Here is a 22,239-nt window from a genome sequence, read left to right on the forward strand (position 1 = left end):
GGCGGGCCGGGTGCGCGTGTCCGCGCCTCTTCCCGCCGGCCTGGCGGGCGCCTGGCCCAGGCCGGGGCGGTGCGAGGCGGGGGGTGGGGGTGGTTATGTAAGCGTTGCGCGCTCCCGCGAGGCGGCAACCAATGGGAAGCCCCGGCGGCTCGTGCTCGCGCACGCAGGGTGGGGGGAGGGAGCGCACGACGTGCGCGCGCCCTCTCCCTCCTCCACCGCTGCCGCCTCCTTCTTCTGCCGCTCCTGGTGCTGCTTGTGTGCTCGTTCGGTGCGGACCTGGTACCTCTTTTGTGAAGCGGCAGCTGAGGAGACTCCGGCACTCGCCATGGCCGACGAAAAGCCCAAGGTGAGCTCGGCGCCGGCCTCCTCGGCTCGCCGCGCGGTCGGGGTCACGGCGCGGGCCGGGGTCCGGCCCGAGCCCGCCGCGGGCTCCCCGCGCCTTCCTGGGCCCCCCACGGGGCCGGCCGCGGCTCAGGCCCGGGCGCTCCGCGCCATTTTCCTCCCTCCCCTCTTCCTCCCTCCCGCGCCGGAGGAGGCCCCGCCGCCCTCCCCCGCCCCCGGCCGCCTCGGAGTGCGCGCCGGGCGCGAGTTGGGCGGGCGGATCGCGGACGCCCGCGGGCCCACCGGCCGCGAGCGGAGCTCCTCGGGCTCGGCCGGCCGGGCGCGCGTGCGGAGGGGCGTTAGGGCGCGCGGTGTCCCCACCCTCCGCGGACCCCGTGCGGGGCCGCGGCGGGTGTTGCCGCCTCCGCGGTGGCGGGGAGTTCCCTCCGCCCCGGGCTTCCCCCTCAGGGGTGGGGGCTGCGGGCATCTGGGGACCCCTGCCCCGGGCCGCGCTGGCCTGGCGAGGGCTCGGAGCGAATCAATGGGCTGCCGATGGGCTTCCCATTGGGCCATCGTGAGGGGCCGGGGGCTCGGGGCTTCCTGGGGGGTATTTCCCACTTTCACAGCCTGGGGGTCCCCAGGGGGCTGGGCAGGGGCTTTCCCCTGGGTGCCAGATCACCCCTAACCTGAGGAGACCATGCGGTTTCGAGAAGTTGGAGGCAGAGGTGCGAGCCGAGAGACTTCGTAGGGCTGAACTTTTTAACGCGGGTTTTGAGGCACCAGGAGGCTCTTCCCGTGAGGACTAGGGCTCACACTTCTTCCTGGCACACGGGACTTAAGTGGGGTTTGTTCTGTGACACCCCCTCCCCCCTTCCTTTCTGAAGTGACTTGCGGGGGCTACAGCATTCCATCCACCCTTGATTTTGGTGAACTGCAGGTTGGGTGGAAATCTACAGAGAAGACTTGGAAGAAAACTGCATTTGACCCATGACAACAAAGGGGAGGGGAGAATAAGAGCTCTTAACTGAAAATAAACAAAAGTGAGGCTGCTAATACAGGCGAACATGAATAGTGGTTCTAAGTTACTACGGCTGCTTCAGAGAGAATCGAAGGTTATTCCTCAATGTGTTCTGTGTGTGTGTGTGTGTTTTTTTTTTTTTTTTTTTAATGTAGTTGAGATTTAAGTTCTTGAGCTGAGTTTGGTAACTTTTTAACAAAATAGTTGTAATGAGTTTTCAATGGCAGGTTCTACGTTTTTTATCTTTGCATTCTGTACTTAAAGCGCTTTATAAAGAGAAAGGATGCTTATTTTTAGTCTTTTTAGGAGAAATGACATTTTGAGGGATAAAATATGCCATTTTAGAAAATTGAGATGCAGGAGTGCCTTTAAGTGAATTGAGTGGGACCCATCTTTAAAAATCGATGGTTATCGCTGATGGAATAGCATGTAGGCTCCTTTTCGGTTTCTGTGACAGCTATTTAATATTGTTGCTCCAGGATTTTCATCTTTCAGATTGATTTCAGCGGCTGAAAACAGCTGTATACTCTTTTATCGTACAGAATGAGAAACCTGTTGATTTCTGAAGCAAGTTGAGCTGCTGCTACTTAAAAAGGTGTTTGTTTTTCACATTTTCCAAATTATACTTTTATTTTTCTTTCAACAGGAAGGAGTGAAGACTGAGAACAACGATCATATTAATTTGAAGGTGGCGGGGCAGGATGGTTCTGTGGTGCAGTTTAAGATTAAGAGGCATACACCACTTAGTAAACTAATGAAAGCCTATTGTGAACGACAGGTGAGGAACTGACATATGCACTTCCAATAAAATTTATGAAAAATAAAACTTTATTTTTTTGAGGATAGAAACTAAGCAGGCATATTGATTATCTTTGGTTGAATGAACACACCTTACTTGACATTTCAATTCTAGCATGCACTTGGTATGTTAATGCTTCATGAAAACCTTTAGGTGGTTTGGTTAATACTCTGTAAGATTCTAGTCCTATGCCAGAATACATCAAATTATAGTCACAACATGCAATTTGTCCCTGAGGGGATGTGATTTTACTTTTATAAGAAAATAAGAATGAACCTGATGAAAACTTCTTGTCAGGCTTTTTTTTTTCCTCTCCTCCTTCATCCCTTCTTTAATCCATTTAAAATTTGTGTCATGTCAATGTCAAAAGAACTTATTTTCTGCATTTAAACCAATTTGGAAATAAAATTGTGAGTTTAACAACATTGCAATATTCCTGAAACTTGTAAAATTGCAAAATTTTCTCAACTAATGGTATAGGTCAAGAACTTTAACCTCCTGAGTCTAGCAAAAACACTCCTATGTTATAACAACATTTACATTTTACTCAGAGATTAGTAAAGGGACAGCAAGAAGAGGAAGTAGAGGTGAATAGATAGATGCTGGGAGGTGAATGCAGAGTTTAAGACAAAGAGGCTTCCTTTTGTGAGATTGAGTCTGTAACCATATGGAGGCAACTTTGAAGATGACTCTTGCAAGTATAACAAAAACTGATACCTAGATCAGTTAATTCAACAATAACCTAGCAGAAGCTTTTTTTTTTTTTTTTTTCTTTTTAATTCAACCCTGAATGTAAACATGAAAGTTGGGAAAGTCATTCTTTTAGACTAACAAGTTGTCTGCATTGCAAATTGTCCTAAAAGTAGGCTCAAAATAGAAACTATAGAAGTTGGGAGATTGAGCTGATAGTTGGAATTTCTCCATGAGCTCTAAGGGTGTTTGGAAGAAACAAAGATAAATTTATTTTTGAGATTAAGGGTTTATTTTATGCCTAATTTACTTAGAATAATGAGTTTAGGATTCTTATTTTCATATGTAAACTAATCTCACAATTCCTTAAAAGATACAATTTTCAGTGTACTCGTACTTGAAGAATTTTGGTGAAATCCCTTTAAACAACTGGTAAATATATGTACTTCCTAGTTGTGCTAATAGCATCTTCCATATTTGAACACTAGTGCCCCTTCAGGTTACAGGGGAATTTTAAAAGGTAATCCTCTTGTAGAACTTTTACATAGCACACCTTTTACAAAGTAAAAACTCACGGTTAGATTTAATGGTTTTCAACAAAGTTCTCTGCATATCTTTTCTCATTACTAAATTTTAGATTTTAAGTGGTCATATATATATATATTTTAAGATTTTTTTAAATTTATTTAGGAGAGGCAGAGACATAGAGGGAAAAGCTGGCTCCCTGTAGGGAGCCTAATGGGGGACTCGATCCTGGACCCTGGATCACGCCGTGGTCTGAACTCTCTCAACTGCTGAGCCACCCAGGCACCCTGGTCATGTATTTTTTAAAAGGTCCTATTTTTCAAAACTTAATATGGAAATCAAATGTAGAACAAAATTTTAAAAAATATTACATTGAATACCCATGTGCTTACCACCTAGATTGTTTTGTTTATTTATTTATTTATTTTTTAGCCACCTAGTTTAACCATTAACATTTTATTATACATATCTATTGATAACCTCTACTAATTCTAAGATGTTCATATATAAAACTTCTGTATTTCCTGTAGGGACCCCAGGGAACTTTTTACTTACCTGATGTTTACCAGATGCCTACCATGTGCATTACACTGTGCCAGAAAAACCAAAGACACAGTATATCTCATATTGCAGATTGTCCTTATAAGAGATTGTTCTATAAGATTGAGTTTAGTGGGTCAATCAAGAATTTGGGGGTTTTTGTAGCATGTTAAAATTTAGTGTATTACGTAAATAAAGTTTCTCTTTAATTTTTTCAGTTAAGTTGACTAAATTTGGGGCCACTCTTGATTTGGAATAGGGGAAAAAGAAGCATTGGTAATCCATAAAAAAAATAATTCTGCATATCACTTGGAATGCAAATATGATTTGAAGACCAGATTCAGGAAAAATTTGGAAAGATTAATTCCCATTTTCTTTTTAAATTGGGAATAACCTCAGAGTTCTGATTGAAGCAAGGTCCCTGTTTACTTTTCAAATGTTTGCTTCTCTCTAAGGAAAAGGGAGTTAAAGTGTTACCTAATTGGGCTGATCCTGCTTTTTAAGTGAGGGTATAGCTTTTCAGAAGTCAAAAACATTTATCCAGTCTAACTTGCATAGATAAAGGGTTTTGTTTTGTTTTTTGACATTAAGGATTCTTGACTAAGGATTTCCTATCAAGATTAATTGAATGATCATATTTACTTTCTAATGAACTCACTTGGTATTGGATCTTTGGAGGAGTTCCAGTAGATATATAATAGGCATTTCAAACAACATGCAAAAAAGATTCGATTCTACTAGAAATCTTTTTCTCTGGTGTCCTCACTCCATAAACAGTAGTATGTTACATCTAGTTGGGAGGTCAGAACATTAGGATCTGTATAATCTATCAACAAAATATGTTCTCTACTTGAACCAATGCTGTTTAAAACAGTAGCCATGGGATGCCTGGTTGGTTCAGCAGTTGAGCATCTGAGTTGAGGGTCTGGCTTTGGCTCAGGGCATGATCACCAGATCCAGGATTGGGTCCCACATCAGGTTCCCTGTGAGAAGCCTGCTTCTCCCTCTGCCTGTGTCTCTGCCTCTCTCTCTTCCGTCTCTTGTGAATAAATAAATAAATCTTAAAAAAAATAAAACAGTAGCCATATATGACTGTTTACCTCCTGAAACATGGCTAGTCCAAAGTAATACGTGCTATTAAGAGTACAATATATGCTAGATTTTGAAAATTCATAGTGGGAAAAGGGGCAGCCCAGGTGGCTTAGCGGTTTAGCACCGCCTTTGGCCCAGCGTGTGATCCTGGATACCTGGGATCGAGTCCCACGTCCAGCTCCCTGCATGGAGCCTGCTTCTCCCTCTGCCTGTATCTCTGCCTCTCTCTCTCCCTGTGTTTCTTATGAATAAATAAAATCTTTTAAAAAAAAATTCATAGTGGGAAAAGTAAAATGTCTCAATTTTTCAAACATCAATTTTTAAAACAATAGGATTTTGAATATATTGATTTAAAACATTAAAATTTTACCTGCTTTAAAAAAATTTTTTAAGAATTTTACTTATACATGAGAAACAGAAAAGCAGAGACACAGGCAGAGGGAGAAGCAAGCTCCCCATGGGGAGCCCAATGCGGGTCTTAATCCCAGGACCCTGGGATCACAACCTTAGCAGAAGGCAGATGCTCAGCCACTGAGCCACCCAGGTGTCCCTTTAACCTGCTTTTAATGTGGCAGTGAGAAAATTAAAAATTACATGTGTGGCTCACATATTTCTTTTGGATAGTGCTAAGCCATCAATGATTTGATTCCATTCTTGCTCGGTTACTAACTTTAGAGACTTTTCTGATTAATTCAGAGTCCCTCTGCTCCCATCACTCAGTCCTCTCACTTTTTTTTTTTTTTTGTATTGCTGTCTCCACGAGCATAGGGCCTATTTCTGTCGAGCGTAGACCAGTATGTGACATACATACGATGTTTCAGTAAATGCTTATAAAGTGATAGAGAACATTCAAACTGCCTTCAGAGGTTGGCTTGTAAGGTTTCTATTCGTGTGTAGAATTGAGTTTACTCACTTTGTCAGCCATATAGCTTTTGACTGAAGGCATATGATTCCATTATAGTGTACATTTACTATAACAGATTATTTCTTGGAATGTTAGATAGCTTCAGAGAGCACAGATTGATTTATTGGTTTAGTCCACTTCATTTTTGTGAAATGAAGAAATGGGGATCCAAAGAGCAAACCTCGCACAGCTCTTTTGTGGCACAGCTCAAGCAAAGTTTAGAGATTTACTCAGAAGTGGAACCTAATACTGGTTTAATGTAGATTCATTGTTTGAATTTACATAATTTATGGAATCTGAGAGGCAAGTTTCCTGAATTTTAGACTTTTGATCTGTAGCAAAAGAAATGCTCTTATTGACAAGGAAAAGCCTGTCAACAGGTAGTAATAAAAGAATAAGATACTTGTTTTTGGTCCTGTGTTTTTTTCCCCTTTTGAATGACCATGCCATTGACCTTAGGACCTTACTAGGGGGCATAGTAGAGAAAGAGCCCAGCCTATGGCTTAGTATTTTGTTAAAGCAATGAGTCTTAATGGAGTGTTAGTAAGTATGTAATTAGTAGCTAATGGCTTGGCATTTAATTCTTGGTTGCTTTGCATAATCACAAATTTGGATGTCATGAGGAATGGATTGAGATTGTGGATGTCCCCTATCTGGTCTGAGAATTGCTTGTATTCCTCAAGACAAGGCTAATCTGAAAGTGGTATGTGTCACAGACTAGAGTTTTAAAGGGACGTAATATGATCTTCATGTTAGAGATAGTTTTAAAGACAGACTTAATGAATCCTTGTTAAATAATGGAATACAGGTGTCATAGAACTGTTTATTGAGCACATTTTCCAATATTCTAGTCCTAGAAACTGAGTTTCATTTTAAGTTTAAGCAGGGATTTGTGTAACAATAATTATAGTTTGTGATTGGTACAGGAGTGATTTTTTTTTGGTAGGATGCTTCCTAAAATGCTGTTTTTCCAGTTAATATATTTACAGCATGTCTCCAAAGATACTTTATTTTCCTATCTTGTCTTCATTTGGCTGCAGTTAAGAGCTTTGCTGCATTGCTCCTTTCCCTTTCTCCCCACCCCTGCGTCAGGTAGGTAATGATTAGTAAAACTTTGGAATCTGGCTTTTTAAAAACATATTAAAAGATTTTATTTGGGGCGGTAGAGCACAGAGGGAGAGGGAGAAGCAGACTTCACTGAGCAGAGAGCTCAATGTGGGGCTGGACCCCAAGACCCTGAGATCATGATGGATGAGACGACACTTGACTGACGGAGCCACCTAGGTGCCCCTGGAATCTGTTTTGCAGAAGGGGCATGATTAGGCTCATTTATCTCCTTGAATGCATATAAAAATTTCTAGAGGCTAAACTCCATAATGTAATTTTAAAATTACCTTTTTTTGTAATAAAGCTGCTCCTCAACTTAGTAGCTTTAGATTTATTTATTTTTTTTATTTATTTTTTTTAGATTTATTTTTTTTTAAATGAAACATAAGTTAGATGCTGCTTTTCATGTATTTTATTCCATTAGTGACATCCATGAGTGCCAACTGTGTGCAAGGATTGCAGTATAACCAATACAGTCTTAGTTTCTTGTCCCTCCTGGAGCCTACTTTTTTAGTGAGAGGTTGACATATAATCATTGCTGATCAGGGTACATACTAAGAAGAAATATAAATAAAAAAGCAGGTGGTTCTTTTGAGGTATTCCACAGTTTCAAGCTTATGCACTTACGAGTGGGTTTTAGGATGGTTATGGTGGAAATGTTGAATGCCTGGGGGTTAAAAAAGGAAATGTTGACTGCCCAAGAGTAAGAACTTGTTGAATTCCTGTGGTGTGCCTAGCATTTTGCTGGGTTGAAACATAGGTTATTCTTGCTTGGTGATAGGAATTGTTTGAGTATAAATGAAAGTTAAGTAGCTTTAAGGTAAAATTTATTATTTTTTTAAGGATTTTATTTACTCATGAGAGACACAGAGGCAGAGAGAGAAGCAGGCTCCATGCAGGGAGCCCAATGTGGGACTCTGGACTCCAGGATCACGCCCTGGGCTGAATGCAGATGCTTAACCACTGAGCCACCCAGGCGTCCCAAGGCAAAATTTTTAATCATTACATTTATTTAGGTGACTTCAGTTTGCATTATTAAGGGCGGGTTTTTTTTTCACCCCTTTTGGAGAGTTCTTAATATGCATGGAAGAATACTGTGCATATCTGTTACTTTAAATTTCAGTGTCGGGCAACCTGGGTGGCTCAGTGGTTTAGCGCCACTTTTAACCCAGGGTCTGATCCTGGAGACCCGGGATCGAGTCCCATGTCAGGCTCCCTGCATGGAGCCTGCTTCTCCCTCTCCCTGCATGGAGCCTGCATGGAGCCTGTGTCTCTGCTTCTCCCTCTCTCTCTCTCTCTTTCTCTCTCTCCCTCTGTGGGTGTCTCATGAATAAATAAATAAAATCTTAAAAAATAAATAAATAAATAAATAAATAAATAAATAAATAAATAAATTTCAGTGTCTTTCTAACTCCTTTAAAGGCAGTTTGACTCAAGGTATGGTCTGTTTAAGCTTGGAGTAGCTGGTTTCAAAGCAATACAGCTGTTTTTAAAACTTTTTTTAAAAAGATTTGTTTGAGAGTGCGAGTTAGAAAAAAAAAAAAAAGAGAGAGTGCGAGTTAGGGGAGGGGCAAAGGGAGAGAATCCTAAGCAGGCTCCATGCCCAGCACAGAACCTGACATAGGGCTTGATCTCAGGACCCTGAAATCATGACTTGAGCCAAAATCAAGAGTTGGCCGCTTAACCAGCTGAGCCACCTGGACAGCCATAAAAAATCCTTTTTTTTTTTTAATAAAAGATTTTTCCAAAGAAGATCAAACCTAGATTGAAGAAAGTGAAAATCATCCTAAATCTTTTTATCCACATAGCAATGTTAACAAGTTGATCGTTTATTTAGATTTCTCTTATTTGTGGCTAAACATGCATATTGTTTTTGTTCTTACTGTTTCATTGCATTCTTACTGCTTTTAAACTCTCTTGTAGGGTTTGTCAATGAGGCAGATCAGATTCCGATTTGATGGGCAGCCAATCAATGAAACAGACACACCTGCACAGGTAAAAATCTCTATATACTAACTAGAAGAGTCAGTGTTTTTTTTAATTTGTTCAACAGCCTTGTTTATTAATTTGTGGACTTTCAAACATTGGAATAATAGTTTTTTGTTTTTATCAGAGTTCAGAACTCAAAGAAAATGAGTTAGTATTTCTTCAGGAAATGTCAAATTTTAAATATCCAGTTATCATTTTGTGAATCTGACAGGTCACTTGGTTAATTTAATCAATTCTTGTTGCCAGCATTATTTGGGGAAAATAATTGAGAATGCTGTTTTTGTCGCCGCAGCTCCTGATCATACTCCAGGTTCCCCCACAGGTGATCGGCTGGCTGTTGATCCTCACCAATTTGATTTCCCATGCTGAATTCTCTTACCTGTCTTTGTGAACCAAAGGAATCTTGGGGCTCTGATGGGAAGTCTCTTGATTGTTTAGCTTGATTAGTAGGGTTCTTTTTTTTTTTTTTTTAATATTTTATTTATTTATTCATGAGAGACACAGGCAGGGGGAGGAGAAGCAGGCTCCATGCAGGAGCCCGACGTGGGACTCGATCCCGGAACTCTGGGATCACGTCCTGAGCGGAAGGCGGACACTCAACCACTGAGCCACCCAGGCATCCCATAAGTGGCTTCTTAAAGTCTTCTGCCAAAGATGACGCTGATCCCTTAACCTCTTTACACATCACTTTAGTTCTTTCACTTTGTAAGGGATCAGCTGGACAGTCTTCTATGGCAGAAGCTCTTTGTTTCTTTTTACCCTCTCAGGTTGCACTTAAGACTTCTAGTTGGGGGAAAAATATTTTGATAGAAATGTCAATTGTAGCCCTTCTACTTTTGAATTTGTTTTTTTTTTGTTTTTTTTTTTTCAGTCCGTAAAAACTAGAAAGTGATAAATATGATGAGTAAAGCAGCCCATCCTGTTTGGGTTTTTGTTGATAATCTCAAAAATTTGAAATATCTGAGTTGTCCTTCAGGAAAGAATATTTTGAAGTAATTTGTGGTGAGTCTCTAAGAAGCAGTTATCTTAGGTAGCCACAAGGAGGAGCTGAATTCTCTTGGTGAAAAACTCCTGTCCTTTGAAGGCATTTCAAGTTTTCACTATAAAATGTAACATCCCGGGGGTTTTATTTTAGTAGATAGGCTGAAGACATGTTTTGATGGTTTAAAAAAGAATAAAAACGTATTATGCTAAACTTGGATGTTTAGAATGTATTTTCTGTCTTGATACTCTCACCCACCACCAAACCCAGGTTCTTGTCTCTACAAAGCTGGCTGCAAATATTAAACTATAGGTTTGTTCAGAACTGCATCATAAAATCTTCATATTAAATGTGGAATTGAATTCCTTTTAGCATTTGAAATTGAATTCACTGTAGAATGAAATTGATTCATTTTAGAATTCTCACAGTATTTATTAAATAGCAGAATTATGATAAATTAGAACATCTTAATGACCATTTTTAATAGTAATATAATTATGTGCCCACCATTCCGTTAAATACTCTCTTCGACTCATTTAATTCTCATAACTGAATGCTATTTCATTTTACAAAAGAGGGAATTGAGACTTAGTCATTAACATTTTAATGCCACAGTCCTACTTTTAGTGTATTTGAACTTTGTTAGAAATGATTCCCTTTCTTGTCTTTAGGTACCCAGGGTTCTTGTTTCTTTTTTTCCCCCACAAATTACCAGTTTTGGAACATATTTTTTCGAGACTAATTATCAGCATAACAAACTGTTACAAAGGTTATTTATTTGACAGTGCTGCTGTATATACCAAGATCTTTCTACTCTGGTAGAAAGAATGGTCGGTTTTTGTTTAATATGTAGGGAGTGAGCCTTACAAACTTAGTTTGTGAATAGAAGTTTAAAACTGAAAGTAGGGGGCACCTGGGTAGCTCAGCAGTTGAGCATCTGCCTTCAGCCCCGGGCGTGATCCTGGGGTCCCAGGATCAAGTCCCACATCGGGCTCCCTGCATGGAGCCTGCTTCTCCCTCTGCCTGTGTCTCTGCCTCTCTCTCCTGTCTCTCATGAATAAATAAAATCTTTAAAAATAATAATAAATAAAAAATAAAAATAAAATTGAAAGTAGTTTTTAGGAGGTCTTTCCTTGTGCATACCCCTTCCCTTCCCTTACTGCACAGAGCTAACTGCTATGCTTTGTGCCCATGCCAGGATGCATTCATGCTATATGTGTGCACACACACACTTTTAAAAACACAAACATAGTCATACTATAACCACTTTTGCTGTCTAAGTGGGGTGTTTTGTTTTGTTTTTAGGGGTTTTTTAGATTTTATTTATTTATTTAGAGAGCATGAGGGAAGGGAAGAGGAGGAGAGTGAGGAGAGGAGAGCATCCTAAGCAGATTCTGTGCTGAGCTGGGACCCTGACTCTGGGCTGGAGATTGTGACCTGAGCCAAAATCAAGTCAAATGCCCAACTAACTGAACCACCCAGGTGCCCCACTACCTAGTTTTGTTTTTAGCCTAATATAGCTTAGGGATGGTTCCGTTTCTGCACATATAAATGTGTGGTATTTCCTCTAAGAGTGTACCACACTTCTTTGAGTTTTTATTATTATTTAGGTTATTTCCAGTCTTTTGCTCATCTAAACAACACCGCGGTCAATCCTTTACACATATCATTCTTATTCCCATTTACTTACTTATTCCGTTTTTATTTTATATCATTTATTTTTGTCATGGTATATTTTATCATTTAATATTTTTGTTTTCAATAATTAAAAGTGAGGTGATGTAACTCACGTACATATTCAGGTTTTTCACTTAAAAACTAAGTTTTTTACGGATGCCTGGGTGGCTCTGTGGTTAAACGTCTGCCTTCTGGCTCAGGGTGTGATCCTGGAGTCCCAGGATCAAGTCCCACTTTGGGCTCCCTGCATGGAACCTGCTTATCCTTCTGTGTCTCTGCCTCTGTGTCTCTCATGAATAAATAAACAGAAATCTTAAAAAAAAAAAAAAAAGGAAAAAGAAAAACTAAGTTTTTTTATAGTCCTTATATAATTAAGACCAAGTGAAAAGTTCATTTAAACCTAAGACTGGGGCAGCTCAGGTGACTCGGCAGTTTAGTGCCGCCTTTGGCCTAGTGCCTGATCCTGGTGACCTGGGATCGGGTCCTGCATCGGGCTCCCTGCATGGAGCCTGCTTCTCTCTCTGTCTTTCATGAATGAATAAATAAATAAAACCTTTTAAAAATAAAAATTAAATTAAATAAACCTAAGACTGATGCTACATTAAGCTATAGGATGTCTGCAACAACGAACACTGGAATTGGGTGGAACTTGTGCAGTTTCAGGGTACTTAAAGTCCAAGAGTTACAATCTTCAGAGCTGATAATCAGTGTCCTTCCATTTGTTTTTCTTCTCTTGTATGCTAGTTGGAAATGGAGGATGAAGATACAATTGATGTGTTCCAGCAGCAGACAGGAGGTGTCTACTAAAAAGGGAACCTGCTACTTTACTCCAGAACTCTGTTCCTCCAGACCAAGAAGACATTCTCAAATAGAAAGCCGTAATTTGGTTCCACCACATCCTGACTACTACAGTATAGTTTTCTCTATTCTTTCATTTTCCCCTTCCCCATTCCTTTATTGTACATAAAGTAACTGTGTATGTGCACAAGCATATTGCATTTTTTTTTTTTAACTAAATGGCCAATGGTATGTTTTGATCGACATCAAATGGAGATGGGATGGGGGAAAATACTGCTTCTGTGAAAATACCCCCTCTCTCCATTAGTGGCATGCTCAGTCAGCTCTTATCTTTATATTCCAGTAAGTTATTTTGCTCTCACTGTTTAACAAAAAAAAAAGAACAACATAAAAATCCTTGCATACCTTGTTCGATTGGAGAATTTTAATGTTTTTCATTTATCATTGTAAAACCAAGGACAATTTTATAACTTTTTTGTACGTAGCTGTTACATGTAGGGCAATCTGTCTTTAAGTAGGGATAAATTACTCTAAAAGAAATGAATCCTAGATAGTTTTCCCTTCAAGTCAAGCGTCTTGTTGTTTAAATAAACTTCTTGTTTAAAATGAGCTGTTTTCTTTATTCTGAAGAATATTGAGGAGAAAGTTGAAGCTTAGGAAAAAAACATGAATTGAGTAGGCCTGTTAGAAGTAACATTTCAAGGAAGAAGTAAAGCTACACTGCATTCCTGACAGACTGATGCAAAACAAAGAATAACAAAGTTTATAAATGACTAGCAACTAATGTTTCAGCCTCTTTGTTTAAAAAGCTTAGGCAGTTCAAGATAATGCAACCTTACTAGCAGGAAAAAAAAAAAAAAATTAGGTCATAATGTTGTGGATTTATTCCCAAATAATTTCTGTAACCAGTACCTGGCAGGTTGGATTACTACATGCAGCTAGGAGAAAGTTCTGAGTTTGCTAACTCTGCTGATAAATCACTTAACCATTCTAGCCCCCACTTTGATGAATAAATTATTCCCTAACCCAGAATAGAGTCTTTGTTCCATGTAAAGGACAAAATATTTATCTACATCTATCCATTGCTTATCAGACTTAAATATGCAGGGCATCACGGTTTTTAAATACAGTTGTATGGGGAAGGGTAACAGCCATAGAACGAGTAAACATAATAGAGCTGAAACTGGGACTGGAGAATAGGTCTGATACCTGTTAATTCAGTTTTTCCATATTGGTACTCAAGAAACTGAATTTCCACCCTTCGTATTCACCAGTGTGGCCTTTTGGCATCAGGTCCCCAAGTCCTGTCATGACTTGTCAATTAGTTCACTCTACCACTGTTGCAACATAGGTTTTCTTTACATCCCCCGTTTTTATGGTGAGAGTTTCCCCAGGCAGCAGGTGATACGTAGGGTGGGCTTTTTTTTTTTTTTTTTTTTTTTTTTAATGTGGGGCTTGGACTCATGAGCCCAAGATAGAGTTGCATGCTTTTCTGACAGTCAACCAGGCGCCCCTGTTCCATAGTTTTTTCATTCTGTATATATGAGTTAATCTTGAGCCAACAACTTTTATTTTCCTGTGTGTAAAATGTTACCAACCTACTTTTACAATTTATATTGTGCATCTGTGTGGGAACCCTGCCCCCAAGAATTCTTAGGTAAGTGCCTGTCTTGATTTGTTGTACTAGGTACTGTTAAGTGGTAGAATTTGATGGTGCCCTAAAAATTAAAAATTAGGATTATAATTCAAGCCAGAGAACTTTATTATGTAAAGGGTCTTGAAGTGGGCCTTATTTAAGTAGGAATTTACTAACATGTCATGTCTGAGTTTTTGCCATGTTGGGAGGAATATCTAAACAGAAACCTGATACAATTTCTTTTTTTTTTTTTTTTTTTTTTTTTCAATTTCTTTTAAGATTTTAGTTACTCATTTGAGAGAGTGAGCAAAAGAGTACAGGAGCAGGGGAAGAGGGAAAGGGAGAAGCAGTTTCCCCACTGAGCAGGGAGCCCGATGAGGTGGCTCGATCCCAGGACCCCTGGGATCCCAGGACCTGAGCTGAAGGCAGATGTTTAACCGACTGAGCCACCAGGTGCCCTGAAAGACAAATTTTCTATGCAAAATTTATAGAACTTTTTAAAAAATTTCTAATCTGTATATATAATATGGGGCTTGAACTCATGACCCCAATATTGAGTTGCCCCCTCTCCCTAGGGAGCCAGCCAGGCATTCCTAAGGAGCACTTTTTTTTTTTTTTTAATTTATGTACGGTAGTCAGAGAGAGAGAGAGAGAGGCAGAGACATAGGCAGAGGGAGAAGCAGGCTCCATGCACCGGGAGCCCAACGTGGGATTCGATCCCAGGTCTCCAGGATCGTGCCCTGAGCCAAAGGCAGGCGCTAAACCACTGCGCCACCCAGGGATTCCCTCCTAAGGAGCACTTTTTAAGTAACACTTTGAAAATAATTATTGAAAATAATGTAATCTTTGCATTTTAATTTTTTTTGCCTTCAGAGGAGAGGTTCAAATGATGGGACTTAATACTGCCATTGTGATTAATTGGGACAATTTAGCTCCACTCTTTCTGGCTGCGCTCACATTAATGCCCCACATGTTAGCTCAGCAGTTAAGCGTCTGCCTTCGGCCCAGGGCATGATCCTGGAGTCTCGGGATCAAGTCCCACATGGAGCCTGCTTCTCCCTCTGCCTGTGTCTCTGCCTCTCTTTCTGTGTGTCTCATGAATAAATTTAAAACAAACAAATAATACCCCATGTTCATATCCTTAAAGTGGCAAACAATATCTAAGTGAACACAGTTCTGTACAGGGAAATGAGAAAGTTTTTACTCCCAAGCACTCCTGTTCATACACACTGCTTGAGGCGAAGGCAAAAGGTATTAGCAACTTTTCAAAAATAGTATCAAGTTGTTTGGTTCATTTTTTTGCTTGTTCATGATTTTGTGGAAATTACTTTGATCTGATGATCAGATTATATTCTCCCTAAAGGGGAAGATGTGGAATGGATGACGGGGAGTAGTAACCTAGTTTGAGGAGAAATGGGAGACTCTGGTCAGAGTGTGTACTTCTATGTAGGAGACTGGGACTGCAGGAGGTCAGTAGAAAGTAGAATCCCTGGATATAAGGGAAGTTTTTTGGAGAATTTTGCCAAGGTCTTTGTGGGAGTTACAGTGTATTGGAGAGATCCAACTGTCCTGCTGAGGTTTATTTTTGAGTTAAGATACTGCCGCTTTTATTTATTTTTTTTAAAGATTTATTTATTATTTACGATAGAGAGAGAGAGAGAGGCAGAGACACAGGCAGAGGGAGAAGCAGGCCCCATGCAGGGAGCCCGACGCGGGACTCGATCCTGGGTCTCCAGGATCACGCCCTGGGCCGAAGGCAGGCACTAAACCACTGAGCCACCCAGGGATCCCCATACTGCCGCTTTTAAATATGACTAACACTGATACTGGATTGTGGTTTTGCATTAGAATCTCCTGGTAAGCTTTTAAAAACATACCTGTGCCTGGGTCCTACCTTAGAAATGTATTTTCAAAGCAGTATAGAATTGAGAAGCAATTCTGGGAAGCATCATCACAACTCTTAAGAGTTAATTAAGCACCTTGTGGATGGTGAAGATTACATGAGATAATAAACGTTTTAGCTGCCTAGCACAATGCCTCCCACGTACTGAACTCTTTAAATAAAAGTTATTATTTTCAGCGCGCAGTAAGGGCCATAGGATGCTGAGGTTTCAACAGAATTCCATAATCTGCTGATGCCTTGCACTTAATGTAAATGAAAAACAGCAAGAATTTTCTATTCTTTTAAAACCATACAATCTTTGTCTCATCAGTTATTTTTTTCATAAATACTTAATGCTAAATTGTGTCCTAATGAGTCTTTAAGGGGATCCCTGGGTGGCTCAGCGGTTTTGCGCCTGCCTTTGGCCCAGGGCGCGATCCTGGAGTCCCGGGATTGAGTCCCGCGTCGGGCTCCTGGCATGGAGTCGGCTTCTCCCTCTGCCTGTGTCTCTGCCTCTCTCTCTCTCTCTCTCTCTATCATAAATAAATAAAAATAAATCTTAAAAAAATAATGAGTCTTTAAGGAGAAACTGTCCTCAGAATATTGATTCTCCAATATCCTAAGAACCAAAGACCTGTCCACTACATGCTTCAACATTCTGATTGTGTAGGTGGTGATTTGAAGGTGGTCCTCCATGTAGTAGGACACACATGTACTTTATAGTGAGATTTTAGTCTGTATAGTGGTTAGCTAATGAAAAGAGTTCCTCAGAGTTGGAACATAATTAGAATAGAGCATATAAACAGGTTAGGAATTTAATCTATTTGGAATGTGGAGCGTTATTTCCCTGTAAGCAGTGACATGTGACTATGAGATCATTTTAGGATTTCCTATACCCCTGGGGCCCTTATGAAACTGTTTGAAGTCTCAGAATTGTCATGTAATGTTTGTTTTTTTGCAATTCATGTTTTTAAGGCATATTATATGGCTAACTTTGCCACAAGTTTACAGAATTTAGAATATTAAGGGAAGAATTTTCTCACATTTTTCAGGGCATGCTGTTTTTTAAAAATTATTGGTTGTTTGTAATTTTAGCAATTGTTTTTGCAAAGGAGGCCAGATTCATCTCTAGGAGAGCAGGACAGATGGCTTAGAGGAGTTTTTTGCTTGTTTATTAAATATAGAAATAGTAGCATGGGATTGGGGAAAGCGAACAAAATCCACATCATTTTATTCAGCTCAATCTAGAGAAGGAAAAGAGTGGGGAAATAGGAATCACGCTCTCCCTCCACAATTCAGTGATTAAAAAGGACGTGAGAGTGGCATGTCAGACCAGTAGAGGATATGTGCCATTTTGTTTACCTTTGACAAAGTAGGCGAAATGTGACTGCCATTTTCCATATCTCAGGTGGTTTGTTTATATTATGGCAAATGAGTTTCAAGAGAAAACAAACGCCTTCAGTTGTCCCTGTGCCATTGATATGCCTTTGTGTGTGAGGATATAGCTAAGAAAAGAATGGACAGATGCATACTAAATTTGGCTGTAAGAGTGATGGATACAGAATGTATGTGTAAATATGTGTGGTTAAGTCACACAGAAGTGACATGGGGCACCCTGCAATCCTGGGGTTTCTAACCCTTGTTAGAAATACTTGTCAATGAGTGATTTATTAATTCAGGTACTTAGTGAAATTCAAAAGCACATGAGTAGCATTTTAATAATGGAATAGAAAATACAAGAAAATGTATTGGGGTGCCTGGCTGGCTCAGTCTGTGGAACATGCAACTCTTGATCTCAGGATTATTGGGCATAGAGTATTTAAGAAAACAAAAAAGAAAATATTAATGTTCGATCATAGTTTACTGTTCTTGTAGGTTAGAAATAGTCAACTGTCTGCAATTTCATTTGGGTTCAGCTTATAACATGTTCTGGATCAGAGTGAGAGAAAATAATCTAAGAAGTTGATTCAAACCCAATTGCATAAACTAGATGGAGTAAATCCCAATAATAAGGCCCTCTAGATTGCCCATTTCCCCTGGCATTCTGGAATAAATTGGGGCAGGTTGGTATTATGAGGGGTCAGAACAAAGTGGGTAGTATTTGAGGCAAAAAACATGCTTGAGAGCCAAGAGATGCTATTTTAGTGCATATTGTGTTTCATTTAAATTTAGTTATTACCTTAGTAGGCATCAAGTGGTGAAGAACAACTTCTAGATTATTCTATTTTGAGTAAATTGTACATTGCATTCTTTTTTTTTTTTTTATATTTATGATAATCACAGAGAGAGAGAGAGAGAGAGAGAGGCAGAGACATAGGCAGAGGGAGAAGCAGGCTCCATGCACCGGGAGCCCAATGTGGGATTCGATCCCGGGTCTCCAGGATCGCGCCCTGGGCCAAAGGCAGGCGCCAAAACGCTGCGCCACCCAGGGATCCCCTGTACATTGCATTCTTGAATAAAACTCTCCACATACCCAGCAACAAATTTAAAAGCCAACAAGATTTATGTCCATGTTAAAGGAAAATTATTAGAGCTTTAAATATTTCTTGACATCTTTTAAATAGTAATTTCTTGCCACCTGCTTCGGAACAATAGATTTGAGTTCTGAGGAAAGTCTGAGAACACTGGGTTTATAAAAACTTACTGGGAACGCTGATTACTAGGCTTTCTAAATTGAAGTAGAAATGAACATTAGTACTGGAATATAGTAGGGAAGTGGCAACATGAAACTAAGTGAAGTCAGAGGGCACTTGCTGCTTAGTAGATAACTGCTCATTCTCCCCTTCACTGTATTTAAAAAGCAGGTGAAAATGGAACATACATATAGGGCAGTGGTTTTGAAATTGCATGGAACCATGGGGTTCTGCCAAAAAAGGATAGTGGATAGAAAGGCCAGCTAGGGATGGAGAAGCAGAAGGGGCCAGGATTTCATAACCTCTGCTCAGTTTAAATCACAGCTGCTTTATTCATCTATATATTTGGATTCTGCTTCATAAATGTTTGAAAAACATTGTTATAATATTGAAATAGCTGTTAGGGAAAAAAAAAAAAAAGTAGGGCAGCCCGGGTGGCCCAGCAGTTTAGCACTGCCTGCAGTCCAGGGTGTGATCCTAGAGACCCCGGATCGAGTCCCATGTTGGGCTCCCTGCATGGAGCCTGCTTCTCCCTCTGCCTGTGTCTCTGCCTCTCTCTCTCATGAATAAATAAATAAAATCTTAAAAAAAAAAAAAGAAATAGCTGTCAGACCATTCCTTGTCATAAGGTTTCATCTGTCTTAAATATTTCATTAGTTTTTTTAGGTGAACCGAAGGATTTAGAGCAAATTTTGTTTGTATTGATATACAGTCTTACATATGTATTTTAAAATTTAATGATGGACCTTCATGATTTTATTTTATGTTTTAAAATAATATATTTATTCATGAGAGACACACACACACACAGAGAGAGAGAGAGGCAGAGACACAGGCAGAGGGAGAAACAGGCCCCATGCAAGGAGCCCAACACGGGATCGATGCCAGGTCTCCAGGATCATGACCTGGGCTGAAGGCAGCGCTAAACCGCTGAGCCACCCAGCCTACCCAACCTTCATGATTGTAAAAGCAACCATCCTTTTGTAACTTTTCATCCTGATCTGATCTGTTGATTTTTTTTTTTTTTTATGATAGTCACAGAGAGAGAGAGAGAGAGAGAGAGAGAGGCAGAGACATAGGCAAAGGGAAAAGCAGGCTCCATGCAGGGAGCCTGACGTGGGACTCGATCCCGGGTCTCCAGGATCGTGCCCTGGGCCAAAGGCAGGCACTAAACTGCTGCGCCACCCAGGGATCCCTGTGTTGATCTTTTGAATCGACTATAATTTTATTAATGTCCCATTTTCAATTGGGTTGGTCATCTGGAGCAAAGGTCATTATAGCTAGAGCTATGTATCATGTTTTACCATAAATCTCCATCTTGTAGCAAAAAGTGGAGTATAGAGATTTTAGTCAAAACTATTATATGACATGAGCAAGTAAATAGTAAGGCTTGTCATTCTGGAAATTTCTGACAATTTTACATTATTTAAGGCAGATTCTTTTTTATTATTTTTTAAAATTTTATTTGAGAGAGCATGAGTGGGAGGGTTGTGGGGGGCAAAGGGAGAGGGACAAGCAGACTAGACTCCCCACTGAGCATGGAGCTGGATACAGGGCTTGATCCCAGGATACTGGTATGATGACCTGAACCTAAGGCCCAACCAACTAAGCCACCCAGGTGCCCCTATTTTATTTTATTTTAATTTATTATTTTTTAAAAGATTTATTTATTTATTTTATTTTAGAGAGAGAGGCAGAGACACAGGAGGAGGGAGAAGCAGGCTCCATGCAGGGAGCCTGAGGTGGGACTCGATCCTGGGACTCCAGGATTGCACCCTGGGCCAAAGGGAGGTGCTAAACCACTGAGCCACCCAGGGATCCCCCATTTTATTTTTAAGGAAGCTCTGTGTGGAGCTTGAACTCATGATCCTGAGATCCAGAGTCACATGCTTTACAGACTGAGCCAGCCAGACATCCCTGAAATTCTTTTTTAAAATACAATGCACCCCCCCAAAAAAAATAAATAAATAAATGAATAAATAAATAAATAAAATAAAATAAAATAAAATAAAATGCACCAAACAGGCCTGCCTGAAATAGCCTTAATCAGATATGTATTTTACATAATTTATTCTTCTTTACAAATCATTAGATTAAAAGACGGATCCCTTGCATTTGAAGCAAAGGTTCTCAGCCCAAGCCAGTGTGAGAGTTATCTGTTTAACTTCTTGAAGATATCCATGGTCAGACTCTACCTGCCCCTCCCCAACCAAAATTCGAAATCAGTAGATCTCAGATGGGGCTGGCATTCATCCGATGTGCAGCCAGGATGGGGCAGCTGCAATAGAAAGCTTTAGTTTACCAACTACATTTTTTTTAAAAGATTTTATTTTTTTAAAGTAATCTCCATACCCATTGTGTGGCTCAAACTCACAGCCCTGAGATCAAGAGTGGCATGCTATACCGACTCAGCCAGCCAGATGCCCCTACCAAGTACAACATTCTTAAAATTACCTCGTTTCAACCTTCACAACAATTTAAAATAGGTGCCCTTAACCCCATTTTTACAGATGAGGAAACTGGGTTCAAGAGCATAAATGACTCAGAAGTGTCTTTTTAAGGGAGCAGGACCAGAACCCAGGCTTTCCCATTTCCAGTCCAGTGCCATATTGCCATATGAACCTGTCTTTTCTACTACAGGGGAGGGAGGTAATTAGGACAAGTCTAGAGTGAACTCAAAAGTTTAGGCCAAAAGGGACCCACCCAGCCTGGCATGCCTGGCTGGCTCAATCTGTAGGGCATGGGACTCTTGATCTCTGGGTCTTGAGTTCAAGCCCCATGTTGGGCATGGAGCCTAGTTAAAAAAAAAAAAAGGGACCCACCTGAAGATTTGTCCAAACCTTTCATTTAACACATAAATACAACTTCAGACTATTAAAAAGTTTGTGATTACCTTCCAAGTGTGTCTGGAAATAAGCATAGCTATCACTTTAATGATGGCTTACATGTTGAGCCAAGCACTTTCATCCATTACTTCATTCAGTCCTCACAACTCTGTGGAATTGAAATACTATTTTGTCCTTACTTTACAAGTAGGACAACTAGTGCTCAGAAGAGGTAAGAGGCTGGATTCAAGCTCTGATTTCTCCTGTGGGAGTCTACAATAGCAACCACCCATACTCTGCTTACCTCCTAGTTGATAATTATATGACTTAAACAAGGAGAGCATGTGTGCTCACTGGCTAGCTTGGTCTGAAGGGTTTATGTGTGTGTGTGTTTTAAAAGTTTTAGGAAACAGGGATCCCTGGGTGGCGCAGCGGTTTAGCGCCTGCCTTTGGCCCAGGGCGCAATCCTGGAGACCCGGGATCGAATCCCACATCGGGCTCCCGGTGCATGGAGCCTGCTTCTCCCTCTGCCTATGTCTCTGCCTCTCTCTCTCTCTCTGTGACTATCATAAATAAATTTTAAAAAAATAAAATAAAAGTTTTAGGAAACAAATGATTAAAAGTAATAAAAGTTTTGGAAATTTAGGCCCACCATTTAAGAATGGGAAGATTTTATTAGAGACACAGAGAGGGAGGCAAAGACAGGCAGAGGGAGAAGCAGGTTCCCCTCAAGGAGCCCGATGTAGGACTCTATCTCGGAACCCCAGGATCACACCCTGAGATGAAAGCACAGCTTAACCGCTGAGCCATCTAGGCATCCC

General features: G+C 40.4%; 1 protein-coding gene across 2 annotated transcripts; it reads left to right on the plus strand.

The window, feature by feature from the left end:
• The first annotated feature begins 26 nt into the window (after positions 1 to 26).
• SUMO2 (small ubiquitin like modifier 2) lies at positions 27 to 13,051 on the plus strand. Of its 2 annotated transcripts, none has more exons than XM_025467957.3 (4): positions 27 to 346; positions 1,986 to 2,117; positions 8,920 to 8,991; positions 12,389 to 13,051. In XM_025467957.3, the coding sequence occupies exons 1-4, from the start codon at positions 326 to 328 to the stop codon at positions 12,449 to 12,451; spliced, it is 288 nt and encodes a 95-aa protein (XP_025323742.1). In that variant the 5' UTR covers positions 27 to 325; the 3' UTR covers positions 12,452 to 13,051. The 2 variants fall into 2 exon arrangements, with proteins under 2 accessions (XP_025323742.1, XP_025323743.1); XM_025467958.3 differs by lacking the exon at positions 12,389 to 13,051 and adding an exon at positions 9,278 to 10,180 and having other exon boundaries at positions 158 to 346.
• Positions 13,052 to 22,239: the final 9,188 nt, after the last annotated feature.

This window comes from Canis lupus, chromosome 9, assembly GCF_003254725.2.
Source record: "Canis lupus dingo isolate Sandy chromosome 9, ASM325472v2, whole genome shotgun sequence".
Classification (NCBI taxonomy): Eukaryota; Metazoa; Chordata; class Mammalia; order Carnivora; family Canidae; genus Canis; species Canis lupus.